The 23,475-nt window shown below is 51.1% G+C and overlaps 1 protein-coding gene across 1 annotated transcript in view; it reads left to right on the top strand.

Annotated features, from left to right (window-relative positions):
• The window catches only part of LOC140390422 (zinc-binding protein A33-like), a 41,422-nt gene extending 25,305 nt beyond the window's left edge, over positions 1-16,117 (top strand). Inside the window, exon 6 of the mRNA XM_072475565.1 lies at positions 13,907-16,117. Within this exon, the coding sequence (XP_072331666.1) occupies positions 13,907-14,463 (557 nt within the window). The 3' untranslated portion in view covers positions 14,464-16,117. The remainder of the gene's footprint in view (positions 1-13,906) is intronic.
• Positions 16,118-23,475: the final 7,358 nt, after the last annotated feature.

Here is a 23,475-nt window from a genome sequence, read left to right on the forward strand (position 1 = left end):
GGAGAGAGATAGAGAAACAGAGAGATAGAGAGAGAGAGAGAGAGACAGAGATAGAGAGAGAGAGAGACAGAGTCAGAGAGACAGAGAGGTAGATAGATAGAGAGACAGAAAGAGAGAGCGAGAGAGAGAGAGTGAGTGTGAGAGAGAGAGAGAGAGACAGAGATAGAGAGAGACAGAGAGAGAGAGAGAGAGCAAGAGAGAGAGTGAGAGAAAGAGACAGAAAGAGAGAGAGACAGAGAGAGAGTGAGAGAGGGACAGAGAGCGAGAGAGAGAGACAGAGAGAAACAGAGAGTGAGAGACAGAGAGCGAGAGAGAGAGGCAGAGAGAGACAGAAAGAGAGAGAGAGAGACAGAGAGAGAGACAGAGAGAGTGAGAGAGAGCTCTGTGATCAACAGCCTGAAGGATGAAGTTGGTTCAGTGACATCATCGCAGTCTGACATAGGATCAGCAAATCCTTTTGTGCCAGATTGTGTGACATGAAGCCCACAGCACCACCACCCCACCCCCCACCCCCACCCCCCAGCCTTACTGTCCTCTATCACAGAAATCTTAGATGACACGAGAAAATACACTAAATTTGGTCGAGTTGACACAAACTGCCAGCTCCTTGAGAGGAAGTGACAGTTCATCAGGTCATTTGTGTTTGACTCTGTGAGACTGGATCAGTGTGTGAGAGTTTGATTCTGACTGATAAGCTTTTAGAATCCATGAGGAAAGGCTTCCTCACCTTCACCTACAAGTGGAAGAGAAGAGAGAGGATTTAGAAATTGGTGACATTTCACTGCTTAACATGGACAACAGAATTCTGCCCAAGGTCATCAATCGAGTCAAGTCTGCTCTAGAGTTGGTGATCTACTTTAATCAGACCTCGGCTGCATCCGGAAGGAAGATCTCTGATAGCCTTGTGCTCCTCAGAGATGGAGTACGCAATGGAGTACGGACCCGAGTACTTTGGTGACAGGAATGTGCTGGGGTTGTATACGGAGAGCATGACTTGCTGTCCTACACTGAACTCAGTCGCATGCACTGTCTTATCGAAACAGGCCTTGCTCTGTTTCTTTCTTGTGCCCAATTTCACTGCGGCTGCTAGCTGAGCCGTTTTAACATTTTCCACTAATTGTTTGACTACGTTCTCGTGGGTGAGGGCCGTTACTTCGGGGCTGGTCAAGTCTAAACCTAATAAAAATTCTGTGCCTTTCATGGGGCGTCCGGTCATGAGGGTGTGTAGGGTGTAACCTGTGGATGTGGAAACTGTATTTCGCAAAAACATCAGCGCTAAAGGGAGGACTGAGTCCCAAGTGGTGTTGTTTTGCTGGACCATTTGTCTGAGGATGGATTTTAGGGTCCGATTCATGCGCTCCACGATACCACTCGACTGGGGGTGGTATGCAATGTGGAATTTTTGGGTAATGCCAAATATCGTGAGGACGTTCTTCATGACACGGCCCTTAAAATGGGAATCTTGGTCGGATTCAATGCTGCGGGGGAGTCCCCATCTCGCAAAGATGTGGTGGGTTAAAATCTTGGCTGTGGTCTTTGCCGTGTTAGTTCTGGCTGGGAATGCATCCACCCATTTTGTAAACGTGTCTATCACCACGAGTACATATGTACAAGCATTCCTACAAGGGGGCAATGGTCCTATAAAATCAATCTGGAGGTTAGTCCAGGGGCCATTAACGGGTCGGGTGTGACTGAGTTGAGCCTTCTTGGCATATCTGTCCGGATTATTCTGTGCACAGATAAGACAATTCTCAACGTAGTGAGTAACATCTTCTTTTAAACTCAGCCACCAGCAGAGCTGCCTGAGGTGGGCTGTCGTGGGATCAATTCCCTGATGTCCATGACTGTCATAGAACAAACAAATCAGTTGATTCCTGTCCTGTGCAGGAACCACATAAAGGGTGTCTTTTAACACCACACCATCCTGTGTGGTCAGCGTATTCTTAAACCTCTCCTAGGGTGCTGGATAGTTTCCTTTTAAAATCTCCCTGAGATTGCTGTCCTGCTTCTGGGCCTGCACTAAATCCTCGATCTTAGTCTGCGAGACCTGAACTGCATTCACTGGTGCGCTTTCGGGGGGTGTCCAAAAATATCCATGCCTGCAACCTGCTTTAGCCAGTGCATTGTCTTTTACATTTCCATGGGGGGGAGGAACGATGGTGACTTCGAACTTTGACTATCCCGAACGTCCGGTTTTGTGCTCTCTCTAAAATGTGACGGAGGAATGGGGCTGAGGGGAGGGGTTTTCCGTCTGCGGAAACAAATCCTCTTGCTTTCCACAGGGGCAGGAATTCCGTAAGGCTGTTGCAGACATAGAGGCTGTCCGAGTATATGTCTGCTGGGCTGGGGAAGGAATCTGGGTGTTCCACTATGTATGTGATGGCCGCACGTTCTGCTGCCTGCGCGCCGAAGTGTCCTGGATGTTTTATTGCTATTTCTTCTACGGCGCGTCCCTGCGCGTCCTCGACATAAATACCGCATCCTGTTGTGCGCTTCCCTTCTAATATTGTGGAAGATCCATCCACATATATCTTTATGGGTTTGCACGTGTGTGTGTGCTTGGGGCTCTGGGTTGAACTACCTATCTTTCTGGGGGGTGTTTTAGCAATAAAGGGGCCTGTGTTGTGGTGTGGAGAGATAATTTCACATTCATGGGGGGTTCTGGGGTACTGTAGGTTGTCGGCTAAAAAAGTGTGGGTCTTTGTCCTTTTAACAGTGATGTCCCGTCCCTGCAAAAGAAGGGTCCATCTAGCTGCTCTAATCTGACTGACTGTACCATCCTTGAGTCATCCGTCCAGTAAAAGTTGGGTGGGGGGGTGTATTCTGTGAGGATTGTGATGGGGTTCAGTCCGGTAATGTACGAAAAATACTGTACTGCACAGAATACTGCGAGCAAGTGCCTCTCACAGGCTGAAAATCCCTGCTCCACAGCATCTAAAACTCTGAAGGCGTAAGCCACGGGCCTTAACTGTTCGTGCCGTTCCTGAAGGAGCATGGCCGAAAGGGTGTGGTCTGTGCTTGCTACCTCTATAGCGTAGGGGGAAAGCGGATCTGGAACTTGTAGTGTGGGGGCTGCTATGAGTGCTTCCTTCAACGCATCCACAGCATCCGTATGCTGCGGAAGCCATTCCCAGGTGACTCCTTTCTTTAGGAGGTCTGAGAGGGGCGCTGCCTTGATGGCGAAAATGTCAATGTGGTTTCGGCAGTAGCCAACTTGTCCAAAAAACGACCGGAGGGCTGAAACGCTCTGGGGAAGGGGCAATTTAGCAATCGAGTCAATCCTTTTATGCTCGATCTCACGTTTACCGTGTGTGATAATTGTACCCAAATATATCACCTTATCTTCCAAAATCTGGGCCTTTTTGGGGTTAACTTTACAACCAATTGAGTGTAAGAGTTCCAGGAGTTCGGACAGAAGCTCAATGTGCTCTTCCTTGGTGTCTGTCTGCAGTAGTAGGCCGTCTACGTACTGGACCAGACATTCGGGGCGAGAAAATTTGGCAAAACCATTTGCCAGCTGTCGGTGGAAAATGGAGGTGGAGTTGTGGAATCCTTGTGGAAGGCACGTCCACGTGGACTGTTGGTTTTTAAAGGTGAAGGCAAATTTGTACTGGCACGCCTTTGCCAATGGAGTGGACCAGAATCCATTACTGACATCCAAAACCGTGAAGTATCGGGAATTGAGTCCCTGCTTGAGCATGGTCTCGGGACTTGTGGCTACTGTGGGGGCTGCTGCGGGGGTGATTTTGTTGAGTTCCTGGTAATTGATGATCAGTCGCCATGATCCATCGGGCTTACTCACTGGCCAAATCGGGGCATTATTAGTGCTGGCTACTGATCTAAGTACGCCCTGCTCTAATAATCTGTCTATTACCTTTGAGATTTCTCCCTCTGCCTCCTGGGGAAATCCATACTGTTTTTGGGGTCTTGGGTCAGGTCCTGTGATTTGTACGGAGCCAGTCATTAGGCCACAGTCATGTTTGCGGGTCGCGAATGCTGTCCTGTTTTTCTGTAAAACTGCCCTAACCTGCTTGTCCGTGCTAAGCGTGGACGGGTTGAACCAAAATTCGCCTACTGCGCTAATTTTGTTCGTGTATTCACCTAAGTTGAACGTTGCGGGGCTCTTGCGGATATTGCCACTTTCCAGACACATTGGTTGACTGGATCAAATGATAGGTTGTGGGAATTCATAAAATCGATTCCCAGAATGTGTTCTGCTGTGTGGGGTAGATTGACTAAAACTACGGGGTGCTTGGTGGTGACGTTGCGGATTTGAATGGGTACAGGGGCTGTGATGTGTCCCTGCTGTGAGTGGCCTGTAAAGCCGCTGAGGGTGATAATGGCTGTAGTGGGCCACGTGTCCTTCTGGAACATGGTGGAGGAATTTATTGTGGTGCGGGACCCTCCTGTGTCCCATAGAAATTCGATGGGCTGTCCCCGAATTTTCGCTGCAACTACCGGTCGTCCGGACCTATCCCAAAGGGTGTCGCAGATCCAACTGGGGGAGCCCGAACACCGTCAGTCCGTTCCATTCAGGTCCGTCTGAGCCGAACGGGTGCTAACACTATGAATGGGCTCTGTCTTATTCTTACAGAGAGTGCCTGTCTGCTGGGCTCTCTGTGGCTTTCGTGGGGCATTGCACTCTCTTGCAAAGTGTCCTAAATGGCCACAGTTGGAACACTCCTGTAACTTTTGTGGGGGCTGTTCGTTCCTTCATTTACCCATGCGGGGTTCTGGTGTGTTTTAACGGCTTGTATGTCTATTTCTGCCTGCTTTTCTTCGGGATTTTTAACTGCGGGTTTGTTTTGTACAGACTGCTCCCAGGTGCGGGACAATGTTTATACAACCCATTTCTCGTTATGAGCCTCCTCTGAGGGATCATAATTCGCACCAGCTTTTTGTCCTGTTTCTGTGGCATGGGAGATAAGGGTGCGGGTCCATTTGGCCATGTTGTCTCGGGACAAATGGGTGCTGTCTAAGTCTCCAAAAAGAGCTGCAAAGTGGATCCACAGGCGTCCAGCAAACGCTGTGGGGTGCTCGGTTTTCTTTTGCCTGCATTTGTTGAGGCCATCTACGGGGTCACCCCCGTTATACCCGATCGGGTCTAGGACCGCGGTATGCATTTCTGCAAGGGTGCCTCCTCCTACATTCTGTGGGTCGGGAAGGGCTGCTACGACCGAAGGGTCTAAACTCAAAACTGTGAGCTTTACGTGCTCTCACTCATCCAGGCCGTACATGGTCGCCTGATGCTTTACTCTGGCAAAGAAATGGTGGGGGTCTGAGGTGGGGAGGAACGGTGTGATTTTCTCGCACGTGTCCCATAATTGGGTCACTGTTAAGGGGGTGGTATACAAATATTCCGTATTGTCCGATGTGGCTGTGCGGTGGGTGGTTACTGGGTTCATTGGAGCCTGAACTATCTGCTCTGTGGGGGGTTGGGGCGCTTTTCTCTTTTGTGGCTTTCCCTGCGCACATGTTCCCTGAACATATCTCTGCGCTGTCTCATTTAACTCTTCCCAATCAGGGCCGTCTTCCTCTTCTAACTTTGCTCCAAAGGTTTCCTGGAATCCTTTTTGGACTGAAAGCAGAGATTGCAGCTCTGCAATCTGCTTCTGGCACTTTGCGTGGTCTAGTGAGCTTTGTCTTTGCTCTGTGGTGGCAGCATGGAGTGCTCTTAACGCTGCCTTCAGGTCACTACACTGCCTCTGCAATGCTTCTACCTGCTTCTCGGTTTCTTCACGTACCAGGACTGCGTGTCCTGATAGGCCTTTTCATATGGACTGGAAGCTGCTTAAGTGCGCCAGGCAAGACTGGTCTGCCCACTTGGCATCCTCCACCTCTCCGTCTTTTGCTGCCAACATCCTCCTCAACTCTTAAGTTCTCTCTTTCTACCTCACTGACATCGACCTTACTCATTCGATGTATGCCTTCTACCTCTTTCCAGAGCGTCCTAACGACCTCCTCTGTGCCTTGCAACTGTGCCAAGCAGGACATGATTGCCATCGGCTTGCGAGCTTTCCCTAAGCTCTTCTTGTGAATCTTGCTCAGGTTCTCCCACCAAGTATGTCCTATACTCCCGGGACCTGATTCCTCATTGTTACAGAATTCGCTCCAAAGGGGCCATCCTTTCCCTTTGAGGTACTTCCTGATTTCTTCCTCCCATACGGGACATTGTCCTACTCTACTGCTGCTGGTCACTGCGACCGCAAATTCCTCTGGGTTCATGAGGCGCTGCATTGCCTGCATTGCCATCTTTCCTATTCGAATGGTTCTTTTAAATTTGGAACAGGGGGACTAAGGTGGTGCTGTAATTACGGGTACGGCTTTCACTAATTTCCGAAATACAAACTCCCGACAGTTTTGTTGCAACAAATAATCTATCAGTATTACCTTATAGCCCTGTTAGTTAAGCATGCATACACACACTTGCGAATTATGAGGATTGATCAGAACTGCTTGAACACTTGTGGTTTTCTGTTCCCAATTGGATCTCTAATTCAAATTTTTGGGTACTCCCGGAGAGTTTAAGCCACTTCTAGTTCGGGATTCCAACAGAATGTTGCCAGTAATATGTTGCTAACTTTTGGTTGGTTCAATTGGCTCTGTTTTATAACCTTTGCTCTCGAGCCACCAGGTATCTTTATGATACCGCCACGAGGTTCAAGTCCAAGTAATGATCAATAACTCAACACACCAATTAGTAAGATCCACATCAAAGCACATTTATTATACACAGTAATTGCTACTCATGCACAAATTCTACGTCTAAGCTACTTCTGCAACTAACAGGCCTATACTTAACTTCGGACTGGCCCACCAGGTCTGGGGAACAAATGGCCTTTCGTTCGGAATCTGAAACTGCGGGATTCAAAGCCGGTACGGACTGGGAGCTAGGAGCGCCTATCTCGTAGCGAGCGTCGACTTGAGACTTACTTCAGGGATGTGGCAGCTTGGACCGTTCACTCTCAGGGGTTGCTTCGTGTTGCTGAGTGACCCGGTCAAGGAGAACGATTTGAACTTGGGGCTTAACTTTTATAATCCCCAGGGGCTTCCCGCCTTTCGGGGCGGACCCTGTACCTGGTTCGAGGTGATTGGACTTCGTTCCAATCGCTTGGTTCGATTTCTCCAATACTGGAGCGGTTCCCTGATCGATGGGCGGTCTTGAGGTGTTCGTTAACCTCTTTTCGTTAACCCTGCTGGCGCCGGGGAGTCTGGCTTAGTTTTGTGTGTCCCAAATGTTGCTATTGTTCCCGGGGATTGCTCATTAGTATGTAGATGGCTGCTACATTATTATGCTGATGGTCGCTGGTATCGATGTTATCTGGGCTTCTGCAGAGTTAAATACACAGCAAACCTGCACCTGCTGGTTTCTGCCTGTGTTGGCTGAATTTCCCTTCAGCCTTTGCCGTTCACCATTTTAAATCGGGACTTGGCCAACGTAGGTGGCTACAAAGCCCCACTTCAAAATCCCCAAACTCGATCCCTCTGTATTTATAATTGTTCTCTGACCTTACATTCTTCTACAAAGTCTTCCAGAAATGATCACTCCTGAAATAAATGTACAATTTTTCTGCACATGGATATTTGAACCACAGCAACCAGATTTTCATCCCGATCACAGCGCAGAATGGTCCTAATAAATGACACACATAACGGGTATAATACATTATCCCTCCTCATCCCTCTGAACCTCTCTGCAAACATTGACATGGTCAACACCACTATTCTCATCCAAACTATCTCCTCTATTGCTCGACTCTGTGGCACTGTCTTTATTTGGTTCCACACTTGCTGATTGTATCACAGCCAGAGTATCTCCAGCAATAGTTTCATTTCCCACCTCCATACTGCACCCTAGGGGTGCAGCACAGTAGCACAGTGGTTAGCACTGTTGCTTCACAGTTCCACGGTCCCAGGTTCGATTCCCGGCTTGGGTCTCTCTTTACGGAGTCTGCACGTTTTACCCGTGTCTGGGTGGGTTTCCTCCGGGTGCTCCGGTTTCCACCCACAAGTTTTGAAAGATGTGCGGTTTGGTAATTTGGACATTCTTAATTCTCCCTCTGTGTACCCGAACAGGCACCAGAATGTGGTGACAGTAACTTCATTGCAGTGTAAATGTAAGCCTACTTGTGACAATAAAGATTATTATCGGAGACTCTCAAGCATTTTATCCATGATCGTCTCCTTTTTCTGATCTACTTGCTGCCACTAAGTAACCTCACCCACAGAAAGAGGGACAGTTTTCAGGTGACACCCAGTTCGAACTCTCCATTACCTCTCTTGACCCCCCCACTGCCAGTGTCTTGTCAGCTTATCTGCAGCTCCATCAACACTAAAGAAGTTCAACACCATCCAGGACAAAGTCGCCCGTTTTATCGCTCCCCCTTCCACAAACATGCAATCCCTTTAACCAGAATGAACAATGTCAGCCGTGTGTACCGTCTACAAGATGCACTGCAGAAACTTGCCAAGGCTTCTTAGGCAGCACTTTCCAAACCCACAACCGCTCCCATCTCGGAGGACAAGAGCAGCAGATGCCTGGACACACCACCACCTGGAAGTTCCCCTCTCAGCCACACACTATGCTGACTTGGAAATATATCGCCATTCCTTCATTGTCACTGTGTCAAGATCCTGGAATTCCCTTCCTAACAGCACTGTGGGTGTACCTACACCACATAGACTGCAGAAGTTAAGAAAGTAACGCACCAACACTGTCTCCCTCCCCTGCTTTCTCCCCACCCCTAGCCTATTTAGACCCTTCCCCTCTCCATTCCTCCATTCCTCTCCCCTTCTGCTCCCTAATTCTCTCTGCCCTCCCACTCATCCAGAAGTTGCTGCCAGCCACCTCCCCTTTCGCTGCAGTTTTCTCTCTCGCCTCCCATTCCTCTGCCCTCTCTACCCTCTATCTACACCCCTTCTGCCCACGACCCACAGCTCTCTCCTCGCCATCTCACACATGCTCTGCTCCCTGTACATCCTCTCTCCCACTATCTATCCTTCCCTCGTCTCCCATCCCATCACTCTCACCATTCTGCTGTTCCACACCCCTCAATCCCACACTCTCTCTCCTACTCCCACACACTGTTCCCCACAATCTCCATTCCTTCACTTCCAGCTTCCCTAACCGTCTCTCCCTCTCCTCCAGCATATGCCCTGTCCCCTCTAGCTCACTCGATCCTCCCTCAGTCCATTCACACTCTCCCCGACTCCAAAGTGATGTTCATCACAGAATTTACAGTGCAGAAGAGGCCATTGGCCCATTGAGTCTGTACTGGCCCTTGGAAAGTGCACCCTACTTAAGCCCAGGCTCCCACCCTATCCCTGTAACCCAGTAACCCAACCTAACCTTTTGGACACTAAGGGGCAATTTAGCATGGCCAATCCACCTAACCTGTACATCTTTGGACTGTGGGAGGAAACCGGAGCACCCGGAGGAAACCCACGCACAGGGAGAAAGTGCAAACTCCACACAGACAGTCACCCGAGGCCGGAATTGAACCTGGGACCCTGGAGCTGTGAGGCAGCAGTGCTAACCACTGTGTCACCGTGCCGTGTGTTGATAGTTCAGTTAGTAGATGGAGTATAATGTGGGAAAAGGCAGGAAGAATATAAAGAGAATATATTAATTACATGGAGAGGGTGAGGAAATATATATTCTGGAGATTGTCTTGTGTTGGTTTTCAGTGTGGAACACATGTGGGAGTGACCTTTGAGTTGACTGGAGATTGTAACGTTTCAGGTTCAGGATGTCCCGAGGGTTGACACATTCAGATCCTGGCTCAGGGCAGGAGGCTGAACCCTGATGTGGGGTCACAGGTCAGAGGTCAGCTCAAGGGTCAGTGAACAACAGTTTGTGTTCAGTGTTTTTAGTTTAAGGAGCTGGGAGCAGCAGTTGTTGGCAGCAGCTCAGCTGAGGAGCTGGGACTGTGGGACCGACAGGGCCAGGGGTGAGGGGATGGGGTGAAGGAGATTTGGGGGTAGATCCAAGGAGCACAGGGAGTGGACCATCTCCACCTGGGACTGCGCCAGAACAGACTGCTGCTGTGCCACCTCCCTCTGGGACTGGGCCACCTCCCTCTGGGACTGGGCCACCTCCTTCTGGGACTGGGCCACCTCCTTCTGGGACTGGGCCACCTCCTTCTGGGACTGGGCCACCTCCCTCTGGGACTGGGCCACCTCCCTCTGGGACTGGGCCACCTCCCTCTGGGACTGGGCCACCTCCCTCTGTGTCTGCGCCACGTTGGCCAGGGCCTGGGCAATGCTGCTGACGTTCCCAGCCATGGCCCGCTGTGACTGGGCCATGCTCCGGAGCACCGCTGCAATTTCCAGGTGGCTCTGGGACATGGTCGCCTGTGGGGCCTGAACCCTGTCCTGGGCCTCGGCCAGCGCCTGCACAGAATGCCCCAGGCCTTGGGCATGCCGATCCTTAGTCAAAACCATCGCCCCAATCCCTCCACTCTGGACCCCACCCATGCGGTGTTGCCCTGGGTGACACGCATGGTCGGCACCACCTCCTGCTCCGGCACGCGGTTGGACTCCTCCACCTGCGCCTGCAGGTGTTGGATGCTCGCCGACATCCCCTCATGTAGTCCCTGGCTCTGCGACTGCATCTCCACTATCGATGGGACTGTCTGTTCCAGACTCCCGAGTACATCTGGACGGCAGCTAGTCCCTGGGATCGGCCCTCCGACCGTCCTCCCCCTCGGGTACTCCTACCTCCACCTGCTGTACCGGGTCAGCTGTGTGCTGAGCACCAGAGAGTGTCCCAGGAGCCTCTTCACTAACATGGCCAACCGAGGTGAGTGTCTCTGGGATGGGGGAGGGTGTTGGAGACGCTGTGACGGGAAGTCAGTGTCATCCTCCGACCTGAGCTCTGTGTTGTCCTGGGCCTCGGGCCTCGGGCTGGTGTCCGAGCTGCTCCCATCACTGCTCGGTCACGGGGGGAGGGGGCTCCGGCTGTGGCACTGGCTGGGACGGGGGACGCCAGGTAGACCCACCCTATCTCCAGCAGGTCCTGCAACTCACAAGATAAAATAAACGCTGGTGGGGTGGGGGGAGTGGGGGTGGGCGGTGTTAGTGTGGGGGTGAGGGCGGTGTGGGGGTGAGGGAGGTATGGGGGTGAGGGTAGTGTGTGGGTGAGGGTGGTGTTGGGGGCAAGGGTGGTGTGGGGATGAGGGTGGTGTTGGGGGTGAGGGTGGTGTGGGGGTGAGGGTGGTGTGGGGTGAGGGTGGTGTGGGGGTGAGGGTGGTGTTGGTGGTGAGGGTGGTGTGGGGGCGAGGGTGGTGTTGGGGGTGAGTGTGGTGTGGGGGTGAGGGTGGTATGGGGTGAGGGTGGTGTGGGGGTGAGGGTGGTGTGGGGATGAGGGTGGTTTTTGTGGGTGAGGGTGGTGTGGGGGTGAGGGTGGTGTGGGGGTGAGGTTGGTGCGGGGGTTAGGGTGGTGTTGGGGGTGAGTGTGGGGTGAGGGTGGTGTGGGGGTGAGGGTGGTGTGGGGGTGAGGGTGGTGTGCGGGTGAGGGTGGTGTTAGGGGTGAGGGTGGTGCGGGGTGAGGGTGGTGCGGGGGTGAGGGTGGTGTGGGGGTGAGGTTGGTGTGTGGGTGAGGGTGGTGCGGGGTGAGGGTGGTGTGGGGGTGAGGGTGGTGTGTGGGGGGGAGGGTGGTGTGGGGGGGAGGGTGCTGTTGGGGGTGAGGGTGGTGTGGGGGTGAGGGTGGTGTGGGGGTGAGGGTGGTGTGGGGGTGAGGGTGGTGTGCGGGTGAGGGTGGTGTTGGGGTGAGGGTGGTGCGGGGTGAGGGTGGTGCGGGGATGAGGGTGGTGTGGGGGTGAGGTTGGTGTGCGGGGTGAGGGTGGTGCGGGGGTGAGGGTGGTGTGGGGGTGAGGTTGGTGTGCGGGTGAGGGTGGTGCGGGGTTGAGGGTGATGTTGGGGGTGAGGTTGGTGTGCGGGTGAGGGTGGTGCGGGGTGAGGGTGGTGAGGGTGGTGTGGGGGTGAGGGTGGTGTGGGGGTGAGTTTGGGGGGGGTTCACACATGTTTCCTGGGGAAACGCAGCTCAGCGGAGTGTCAGTCCTTCAATCGTGGCCGAGCTCCACCTCGGCGACCTCCCTTTCCTCCGGACCGCTGGCCACGTCCGGAGGTTGTGTGCGACCTTCTCCTGGGGGGGGAGTGGAGGACACACACTCAGAAACAAAACAGTGTTAAACAATCTGACTAATGCAGCCCAATGGGTGGGTCGCTGGTTCGGGCACCCAGCCATGGCGGCCGGTATGTGGGGCAGGGTGGGGCAGCCTTCTTCCCGGGCCGGGGTACAGGGTCGCCCTAGTCTCCTCCACGGCGTCCAAGAGGGTCTCGAGCTCTGTGTCCGTGAACCTTGGTGCCGCTCTCCTTACAGCCACCGTGTTGGCTGGGATGGTGTGTGTGGGGGGAGAATTGTTTCTGTGCGGCTGCAGCTTGTCAGCCTCCCGAGTGTCAATCACAGACCCGGCGAATCCCACACCGTTTTTCATTCGAATCGATTGTGTTCCACGTGGCGCCGGTGCGAGCCCCTTAATAGTAGCAGAATCGGTGCAGGTGTGGCACCAATGTTTCTGACGTGAAAGTCCACGGATTCTCCGTTGGTGTCAACACTCAGGGCGGGATTCTCCGATTGCCGACGCCGAGATCACGTTCAGCGATTGGCTGGAGAATCCGTGTTTATGCCGAAACCGGGGGTGGTGCAGTTATTCCGATGTTCCGGCCCTTAATAATGGCGGACCCGCTGACTGCGCCGCACGCCGTTGGGACGTTCTCCGCCCTCGATGGGCTGACTTCCCAAAGGCGTGGGGCGCATTTCCTCCGTGATCAGGGACCTCGCGTGGTGGCTGCGGTCCGTGTCCAGCGCCGCCACAGTTGGGGGGGCAATCCGCTGGCCGGGTGTCGCTCCCTCTTCTCCCCCTTCCTTCCCTCCATCTGCACTTTCCCTCTCCCCTGTTCCTCCCAGCCTATTACTCCCACACACTCTCTCTCTCTCTGTTTCATATCCGCTCTCCTTACCTCTGCCCTTCCCACAATCTCTCTCTCCCTGCCATGCACTCACACTGTCCCCTCTGCTCAATCTAACATCTTTCCCTCCCACTCTCTATCTCCTGTCCCCCTCCCACCCTCTCTCTCAGCCCCTTCCATTCTATCTTCCACCTAACCACACTCTCTCTTCCATTTCTCTCCTTCCCTCTTCCCTCATCATTCCGCTATACCTCTCCCTCCACCCTCCCCTCCTCCTGCTCTCTCCCTCCACCCTCCCCTCCTCCCACTCTCTCCCTCCACCCTCCCCTCCTCCTGCTCTCTCCCTCCCCCTCACAATCCCCCATCCCTTCACTTTCTTCCTCATCCCATCTTGTACATTCTCTCCCCCACTCTCTCTCTTCCCCTCCCATTTCCCCTCCCACCTTCTTTCGGTTACGAATATCCCCCCCCCCCCCTCTCTTTTTAACACTCTCCCACTTTTGCACTCATTCCTCGGCACTCTCTCTCACCCTCACACTCTCCCTGCTAACCTGCTGCCTCTACTCCTCCACCTCAGTCTCTCACACCCTCCTACACTCCCTGTCACTTCCTGTTCTCCCTGCCACACCCTCTATTTCCCAACCCTCTCCCAATCTCTCTGTAATCCGGCTCCCACACTCTCAAACCCTCCAGCTTTCCGTCACCCACTTCTGCCTCACTTTCACTCCATTCTCACACTCCCTCTCTCCTTTCCTGCTCTCTCCCTTCACCCACTCCCTGGCTCTGCTGCTCTGATTTCTTTCCCCTGACCCCCTCCCCCTCCCTCACTCTCCTCTCCCTCACCTACCCCGTTGGCCCCTCTCTACCCCTCCCTCTCCCTTCCCTCCCCCTCCCTCTCTAAATCACTGACTGTGTTATTTTAACTTTCCCCCAGCTCCAGCCTCTCTGACTCTGGATCCGAACACAGCGCATCCCCGGCTCATCCTGTCTGAGGACCGGACCAGTGTGAGACTCGGAGACAAACAGCAGCCGCTGCCTGACACCCCGGAGAGGTTTAATTCCTGGCCCTGTGTCCTGGGATCAGAGGGATTCACATCAGGGAGACATTACTGGGAGGTGGGGGTGGGGGTGGGGGGGAAGACTGGGTGGTGGCTGGGAGTGGCCCGAGAGTCTGTGACCAGGAAAGCGGGAATCTCCCTGATCCCTGAGTCTGGATTCTGGGTTTTGGGGCTTGGGCCCGGATTTGGTTATTTTGCCGCCACCTCCCCCTCTGAGACCCGCCTCACCCCGAGTGTGAATCCCGGGAAGATCGGGGTTTTCCTGGACTATGAGGGGGGGCAGGTGTCATTTTACAATGTGGACAACATGTCCCATCTCCACACTTTCACCCTCACTTTCACTGAGAGAATCTTTCCCTTCTTCTGTCCGGGATGGATTAGTGACGGGAAAGACTCGGCCCCGCTGACAATCTGCGGGATCAAAGGTCACTAACAGATCCATCCCATAATTTCACACCATCTCCCTGCCTCCTGCCAGCTGTCAGCTGCTGGGTGTGGGTCTCAGTCACAGGGGGTGCGGATGGTTCCAATGGTTCCTGAGCTCAGGGTGATTCCAGCTGAGTGACAATAATGTTTTGGAGATTTTGTTTTTTGTTTCCTTACTCGGTGAGGAGCAACAAACCCGCGGCAACTTTTCCAGTGACTCCTGGAAAATAGATTAAAATCCCCAAGATAATGGAGAATAATCAAAGCGCAGAGGCGATGGAGAATTAAAACCCAGACAGAAATAAACTCAGGGTCTCCGAGACTCCGGGTGGGAAATTGAACGTTAAGCGGGGCAGGGAAGAGGAACTAGGGTGAGATTGATCACCAATGGCAAGGAAATGACAAAGGAGAAAATCCAAGAGCGGGAAAATTAAATAATACCCAGGGAAGTACAAAGGAAAATTCACAAGTATATAGAAGCAAAACCAATAGGGAACAGGCAGGAGAATCAGAAACACTCACAAACCAGGGGTTGGAAATGAACAAAACAGCCTGGAGTGTTTAAAGGTGTGGAGAGAGAAACCAGGTTAACATTCCGGGTATAAACCCTGTATGGGAACTGGGAACTGAAGATCAGCAAGGACCTCTGTAGGGCTGGGGGGAAAGAGGAGGGAGAGAGAAGAAACAAATAGAAACTCAATTGTAGAGAGGAACTTACTGGGTAGAATGAGCTGTGACCTGCAGGAAGCCGGTGACCTTCCTGCCTGTAATGTTGCTCCACAGGCGGAAGGTGGCGATAGATCACCGTGTTTGAGATGAATCAGTTCAGTGATTCTCAAACTGGGGTCGGGCAGCTTTCCAGGGGGTTTAAAAATAATTTCTCCAGAGAGCGAGAGAGAGAGAAACACAAGAGAGGAAATGAAATGAAACAATCTTAACTATTGCACTTTGTCGAAATTCCCAGGAGTTAGTGTTAGTTCTGCATTGAGCAGCTGTCAATATTCCCACCCAAACCTCCCGAATCCTCTCCCTTCTTCACGGTGATGGACATTTCACTGTCATGGTTTTCAGCGGTGAATCTCACATTGGCTTTCAGTGGGAGGGGAGCGGAGGTGGGAGATCAGCTGCTGCTGTGATACTCGCTGTCTTCAGTTTGGGCTCAGGCAGTGAGTAAGTGCCGTTATCGAGCTGCCCGGCCTGCTGAGTATTTCCATCATTTTCTGTTAATATTAATCTCCAGTTAGTTTCTGTCTTGACATTGTGATAAATCTGTCAGTTTATCTCACTTCAAACTCTCACCGACTTTCAATAATGTAACTTCCTTGTGTAATTAAATAACACTGACAAACTGGGCTGGGTTTGTACAGGTCTGTAAATAGTGTCCAGAATGTCATTGGCCCAGTGGGTAATCTGTAATAAAATTGGAGGGAAATAAATTTGTGTTTCTTTATTTTATTTTATTTAACATTAAAACAGTTTAAAGATGTAAATGATGTGACACTGCTGTGAATGCTGATTTGACAGTCTGTCTGTATTTGACATGATGTGTGAACTGGTGTGGTTTGTATGCGCTTCATATCATCACTGTTTACATCTGCAAAACAGTTCTTAAATCACCAATTTTTGATGATCAGTTTTATTAAAGGATTATTGAAGATCTTTATCTATGTATCTGTCCATATTAACGACTTGGATTCAATGATAGAAGGTCCTAAAACAAATTTGTAGATGACACTACAATAGATGGGACACCAAGTTGCAATGAGGAAATAAGAACCTTACAGATAGGTAGAGATATGTCAGGAGAGTGGGCCAAAATGTGGCGGATGGAGTTTAATGTGGATAAGTGTGAAGTCATCCAGTTTGGTCAGAAAAATGGAATAGCAACTTTTATCTAAATGGTGACAGACCTCAGGGTGCTCGGATGCAGAGGGATCTGGGCGTCCTCCTGTCTGAGTCGCAGAACACTAGCCTGGTACAGCCGGGAACAATAAAGCAAAGTTGGCATTTATTGATAAAGGAATATAGGATAAAGGTCAGGAAATAGTGTAGCAACTGTACAAGGCCGGGGGTATTGTGCGAGGTTTTGGTCCTCTTATTTGAGGAAAGGGGAGAGGGGAGTGAGGGTGGGGGGTGAGGAGAGGAGGAAGTGGGGAGGTGGGAAGGGAGGGTGAGGGGAGAGGAGGGAGGGTGGGGGGGGGTGAGGAGAGGAGGATGGGGGAGGAGGGAAAGGAGGGTGGGGAGGGAGAGAAGGGCGGGGAGGAGGGAAGAGGGTGGGGGAAGGGGAGCCTCTCAAACATCTCAGGAACAGTCGATGTGCCAGGATGAAGGTGTTGTGCACATTGTCCAGGTATCGGGCACAGACGTGTATGATGTGCAGCTGATGGTCACATATCACTGCACGTTTGAGTGGAGCCCCTTTCGGTTTGTGTAGGGTGGCCTGTGATCTGCACGTGCTCGTAGGGGGACATGCATCCCGTCTATCACCCTGTGGACCGGGGCATGTCGGCGATGGTGGCCTTGCCCGGACAGCCTGGTGGGCTCGGTCCACATTGCAAAAGATGTATTGAGCCGTGGGTATATAGGCCTCTCTGATGCCACGGATGCACCTGTGCACTGAGGCCTGTGGGATTCCAAACAGGTCCCCACTCGGTGTCTGGAAAGACCTTGTGGCGTAAAGTTTCAGGGCGCCCTTCACCTTCACCATCACCTTGGGAGCTGGTGTCTTCCCCCATACCCCCTGCGGTGCCAGGTGTGCCATCATCTGGCAGATATGTCACCTTGTCTCTCTGCTCAGCCGGAGTCTTCGACAGCATGCCCGGTGGTGCTGGTGCACACAAGGTCTCATGTGGCACCTTCTAGGAACCTCCTCTTCGGCCTGTTACACATCTGGCTCTTGCCAGAGGTATACGCCGTGGCCCCCTTAGGGGCTGCCCTTGGTTGGCTGCCGGAGTGTGGTGGCCGGGTGGAGGGGGTGGTGTACGTAGGTGTGGGGATTCGGGGTGGGGGCACCCAAACGGCCAGTGTCGCTCTGCAGAACTAGGGGCAAAGATGGGCGATCAGTGGGGTGTGCAGCAAGTTGGCTGCGGTAATGGCGGTCTGTGCCCGGACACTGCCCCAATCCTGTGGGGGGGTTACCCCAGCCGCTTGACCTGTTCCTCCACCACCTCTCCCTACCCTAGCCCTGGCAGGACACCAGCTTCCCCAGCCAGCCTGGCCAGTGTCCAGCCCGGCAGCCCACAGTCGATCCTCTCTGTGTCCTACTTCCACTCTCTCCCTCATCAGCCACGGCGTCAGTTTCACGATCTGTAAAAGCACAAGTGAACCGCGCGTTCGGGAACTCAGCCCACGGGAGGAGGAGAATCGCGGAGGCCCTGGAGAATACCGGGTCAGGCCCGCTAATGATATGCAAATGGTGTTTACTGTTCGTGCCTTCCAGAATGCATTGACGCCGCTGTCAAAGAACAAAGAACAAAGAGAATGACAGCACAGGAACAGGCCCTTCAGCATCCCAGCCTGCGCCGATCCAGATCCTTTGTCCAAACCTGTCTTCTATTTTCCAAGGATCTACTTCCCTCTGTTCCCCGCCCGTTCATATATCTGTCTAGATGCATCTTAAATGATGCTATCGTCCCCACCTCTACCACCTCCGCTGGCAAAGCATTCCAGGCACCTACCACCCTCTGCGTAAAAAACTTTCCACGCACATCTCCCTTAAACTTTCCCCCTCTCACCTTGAAATCGTGACCCCTTGTAATTGACACCCCCACTCTTGGAAAAAGCTTGTTGCTATCCACCCTGTCCATACCTCTCATAATTTTGTAGACCTCAATCAGGTCCCCCCTCAACCTCCGTCTTTCCGACGAAAACAATCCTAATCTACTCAACCTTTCTTCATAGCTAGCACCCTCCATACCAGGCAACATCCTGGTGAACCTCCTCTGCACCCTCTCTAAAGGATCCACATCCTTCTGGTAATGTGGCGACCAGAACTGCACGCAGTATTCCAAATGTGGCCTAACCAAAGTCCTATACAACTGTAACATGACCTGCGACTCTTGTACTCAATACTCATACAGCAAGCATGCTGTATGCCTTCTTGACCACTCTATCGACCTGCATTGCCACCTTCAGGGTACAATGGACCTGAACTCGCAGATCTCTCTGTACATCAATTTTCCCCAGTACTCTTCCATTGACTGTATAGTCCGCTCTTGAATTAGATCTTCCAAAATGCATCATCACGCATTTGCCTGGATTGAACTCCATCTGCCATTTCTCTGACCAACTCTCCAATCTATCTATATTTTGCTGTATTCTCTGACAGTCCCCCTCGCTATCTGCAACTCCACCAATCTTAGTATCATCTGCAAACTTGCTAATCAAACCACCTATACCTTCGTCCAGATCATTTATGTATATCACAAACAACAGTGGTCCGAGCACAGATCCCTGTGGAAGACCACTAGTCACCTTTCTCCATTTTGAGACACTCCCTTCCACCACTACTCTCTGTCTCCTGTTGCCCAGCCAGTTCTTCATCCATCTAGCTAGTATACCCTGAACCACATGCGACTTCACTTTTTCCATCAATCTGCCAAGGGAAACTATCAAATGCCTTACTGAAGTCCATGCATATGACATCTACAGCCCTTCCCTCATCAATTAACGTTGTCACTTCCTCAAAGAATTCTATTAGGTTTGTAAGACATGACCTTCCCTGCACAAAACCATGCTGCCTATCACTAATAAGTCTATTTTCTTCCAAATGTGAATAGATCATATCCCTCAGTATCTTCTCCAACAGTTTGCCTACCACTGACGTCAAGCTCACAGGTCTATAATTCCCCTGATTATCCCTGCTACCCTTCTTAAACAAAGGGACAACATTAGCAATTCTCCAGTCCTACGGGACCTCACCTGTGCTCAAGGACACTGCAAAGATATCTGTTAAGGCCACAGCTATTTCGTCCCTTGCTTCCCTCAGTAACCTGGGATAGATCCCATCCGGACCTTGGGACTTGTCCACTTTAATGCCTTTTAGAATACCCAAAACTTCCCTCTTCCTTATGCCGACTTGACCTAGAGTATTTAAACATCCATCCCTAGCCTCAACACCCATCATGTCCCTCTCCTTGGTGAATACCGATGCAAAGTACTCATTAAGAATCTCACCCATTTCCTCTGACTCCACGCATAAATTTCTTCTTTTGTCTTTGAGTGGGCCAATACTTTCTCTAGTTACCCTCTTGTTCCTTATATACGAATAAAAGGCTTTGGGATTTTTCTTAACCCTGTTAGTCAAAGATATTTCATGACCCCTTTTAGCCCTCTTTATTGCGCGTTTGAGATTTGTCCTACTTTCCCGATATTCCTCCAAAGCTTCATCAGTTTTAAGTCGCCTAGATCTTATGTATGCTTCCTTTTTCATCTTAGCTAGTCTCACAATTCTACCCGTCATCTATGGTTCCCTAATCTTGCCATTTCTATCCCTCATTTTCACAGGGACATGTCTGTCCTGCACTCTAATCAACCTTTCCTTAAAAGACTTCCACATTTCAAATGTGGATTTACCCTTAAACAGCTGCTCCCAAACCACATTCCCTAGCTCCTGCCGAATTTTGTTATACTTGGCCTTTCCCCAATTTAGCACTCTTCCTTTAGGACCACTCTCGTCTTTGTCCATGAGTATTCTAACTTACGGAATTGTGATCGCTATTCCCAAAGTAATCACCGACTGAAACTTCAACCACCTGGCCAGGATCATTCCCCAATACCAGGTCCAGTATGGCCCCTTCCCGAGTTGGACTATTTACATACTGTCCAAAAAACTCTCCTGGATGCTCCTTACAAATTCTGCACAATCTACGCCTCCAACATTACATGAGTCACATTCAATGTTGGGGAAGTTAAAATCCCCGATCACGACGACCCTATTGCTCCTACATTTTTGTATAATCTGTCTACATATTTGTATCTCTCCTTCACGCTCGCTTTTGGAAGGCCTGTAGTAAAGTCCCAACAATGTTACTGCACCCTTCCTATTTCATAGCTCTACCCATATTGCCTCAGTGCTCGAATCCTCCATCGTGCCCTCCTTAATCACAGCTGTGATATCATCTCTGACCAGTAATGCAACTCCTCCACCCCTTTTACCTCCCTCTCTATCCCTCCTGAAGCATCTATACCCTGGGATATTTAGTTGCCAGTCTTGCCCTTCCCTCAGCCAAGTCTCAGTAATACGAATAACATCATATTCCCAGGAACTAATCCAAGCTCTAAGTTAATCTGCCTTACCTGCTACACTTCTCGCATTGAAACAAATGCATCTCAGACCACCTGTCCCTTTGCGTTCATCATCTCTTCCCTGTCTACTCTTCCCCTTAGTCACATTGAGTTTATTGTCTAGTACCTTACTGGCTTTAGTTGCTGCCTCTTTACTGACCTCTAACTTCCTAATCTGGTTCCCATCCCCCTGCCACATTAGTTTAAAACCTCTCCAACAGTGTGAGCAAAAGCACCCCCTAGGACATTGGTTCCAGTACTGCCCAGGTGTAGACCATCCGATTTGTAATGGTCCCACCGCCTCTAGAACCGGTTCCAATGTCCCAAAAATCTGAACCCCTCCCTCCTGCACCATCTCTCAAACCACGTATTCATTCTGACAATTCTTGAATTTCTAAACTGACTGTCTCGTGGCACTGGTAGCAATCCTGAGATTACTACCTTTGAGGTCCTACCTTTTAACTTGTCTCCTAACTCCCTAAATTCTGATTATAGGACCTCATCCCCTTTGTTACCTATATCATTGGTGCCTATATGACTATAGCCCTGCCAGTCTTTTTCTCGCCCGTCTGTACAGCAGGGCCAGCCACAGTGCCATGAGCCTGGCTACGACTGCCTTCCCCTGGTGAGTCATCTCCCCCAACAGTATCCAAAATGGTATACCTGTTTTGGAGGGAGACGACCGCAGGGGACATCTGCACTTCCTTCCTGCTCTTTCTCTGCCTTTTGGTCACCCATTCCCTGTCTCCCTCACCAATCCTAATCTGTGGTGTGACCAACTCACTGAACGTGCTATCCACGACCGCCTCAGCATCGCAGATGCTCCAAAGTGAGTCCATCCGCAGCTCCATAGCCGTCATGCGGTCTAACAGGAGCTGCAGCTGGACACACTTGCCACACATGAAGGAGTCAGTCCCTGAACTCCCACATTGAGCACGAGGAGCATAACACGGGTCTGGGATCTCCTGCCATTTTTACACTTTACCGTAACTGATTACACATATAATATCAAATAATGAATAAGTGAAAGGAATAAAGATTTTTTTTAACTTACCAATCACAATACTTACCAACACACGAAGAGTTAAATGTCTCTTGCTAATTGGAGCACTTTCCTGACCAGCCAATCAGGTCACTGCTTTGCTGTGATGTCATTCTTCAAGGTAAGTTTTTAAAGTTTTTAAAGAGGAAAACTTACCTTCCCGACAGACCCCTGGCCACTGTTCCCACCGAAAATCTGAAGGCCGCTTCTCCGACAGCTGTGTCCCCGCCGCACTCCTCTCATTCTTATATCCTGTGTCCCGTCGCTCTCCTCGCGCTCTTTTATCCTGTGTCCCCGCCGCTCTCCTCGCGCTCTTTTATCCTGTGTCCCCGCCGCTCTCCTCGCGCTCTTTTATCCTGTGTCCCAGCCGCACTGCTCGCGCTCTTTTATCCTGTGTCCCCGCCGCTCTCCTCGCGCTCTTTCATCCTGTGTCCCCGCCGCTCTCCTCGCGCTCTTTTATCCTGTGTCCCCGCCGCACTGCTCGCGCTCTTTTATCCTGTGTCCCCGCCGCTCTCCTCGTGCTCTTTTATCCTGTGTCCCCGCTGCTCTCCTCGCGCTTTTTCACTGAGTCTCCGACACTCTCCTCGCGCTCTTTTATCCTGTGTCCCCGCCGCTCTCCTCGCGCTTTTTCACTGAGTCTCCGCCGCTCTCCTCGCGCTCTTTTATCCTGTGTCCCCGCTATGTCAAGGTGACGGAGATTTGTGATTTTCCATTAAATTGGCACCCGCCGCGAGTTTGGCGTCTGAACTGATTCTCCGCCCAATCGCATTTTGCAATTTCGGCGTTGGGCAGTGGAGAATCCCGCCCCTGATGTTTCTTTGTCAATTCCTGTGTGGGCGTTGACCTTAACATTTGCCTCACAGGAAATTATGCTTTCTAGGTAGGGGAAGTGATAGGTGCCACCAATATTTTCTTGCCCAATAGTGATTGTTTTTTTTAAATTAACATTTTATTGAGGTATTTTTGGTATAGTAACAAGAATAAAATAAACAATATACATGAAACCATAAACATAGTGAAAAAGCCATTTACCTCTCATACAGGTCCCACTCTTATTAACCCCCTCCTCTAATCTAAAGTACTCCCCCCACCCCCCCTCCCCCCAGGCTGCTGACGATTAATTTCCTGCAAAGAAGTCGACGAACAGTAGCCACCTCCGGGTGGAACCCTAACAGTGACCCTCTCAAGGCGAACTTGACTTGCTCCAAACAGAGAAAGCTAGCCATGTCCGATAGCCAGGTCTCCGCCTTTGGGGGCTTTGAGTCCGTCCACGCGAATAGATTTCAAAACCAGCTCATTAATGCAACATGTATTAACTAATGCAGAGCTTTAATACGTAAACATTATTCTTGCACAATTGTAGATGTGAATGTCACATTCTCCAGCTAATCTTTCCACTGGAATGACATTTCCCAGAGGACATGAGGACCCTGGGCTGCTCTCCTCTTTGAAAATGAGAGCTGATTGGTGCTGGTTTAACCTGAGGGTCATTCCCCTACCTTTTCTCTGTACCCCGGTATATTTTTTATATTCAAGTAATCATCTAATTCGCTCGAATATGTCAACTGAACCTGCCTCCACCACACTTCCAGACAAAACATTCCCGATACTACCCACATTTTGAAATATTTTTTTTTCTCGCAGAACTTTAAGGTCTTTTGCAATTCACTTTAAATCTGTGCCCTCTCGCTC

Source organism: Scyliorhinus torazame, chromosome 14 (genome assembly GCF_047496885.1).
Source record: "Scyliorhinus torazame isolate Kashiwa2021f chromosome 14, sScyTor2.1, whole genome shotgun sequence".
NCBI classification, from domain to species: domain Eukaryota; kingdom Metazoa; phylum Chordata; class Chondrichthyes; order Carcharhiniformes; family Scyliorhinidae; genus Scyliorhinus; species Scyliorhinus torazame.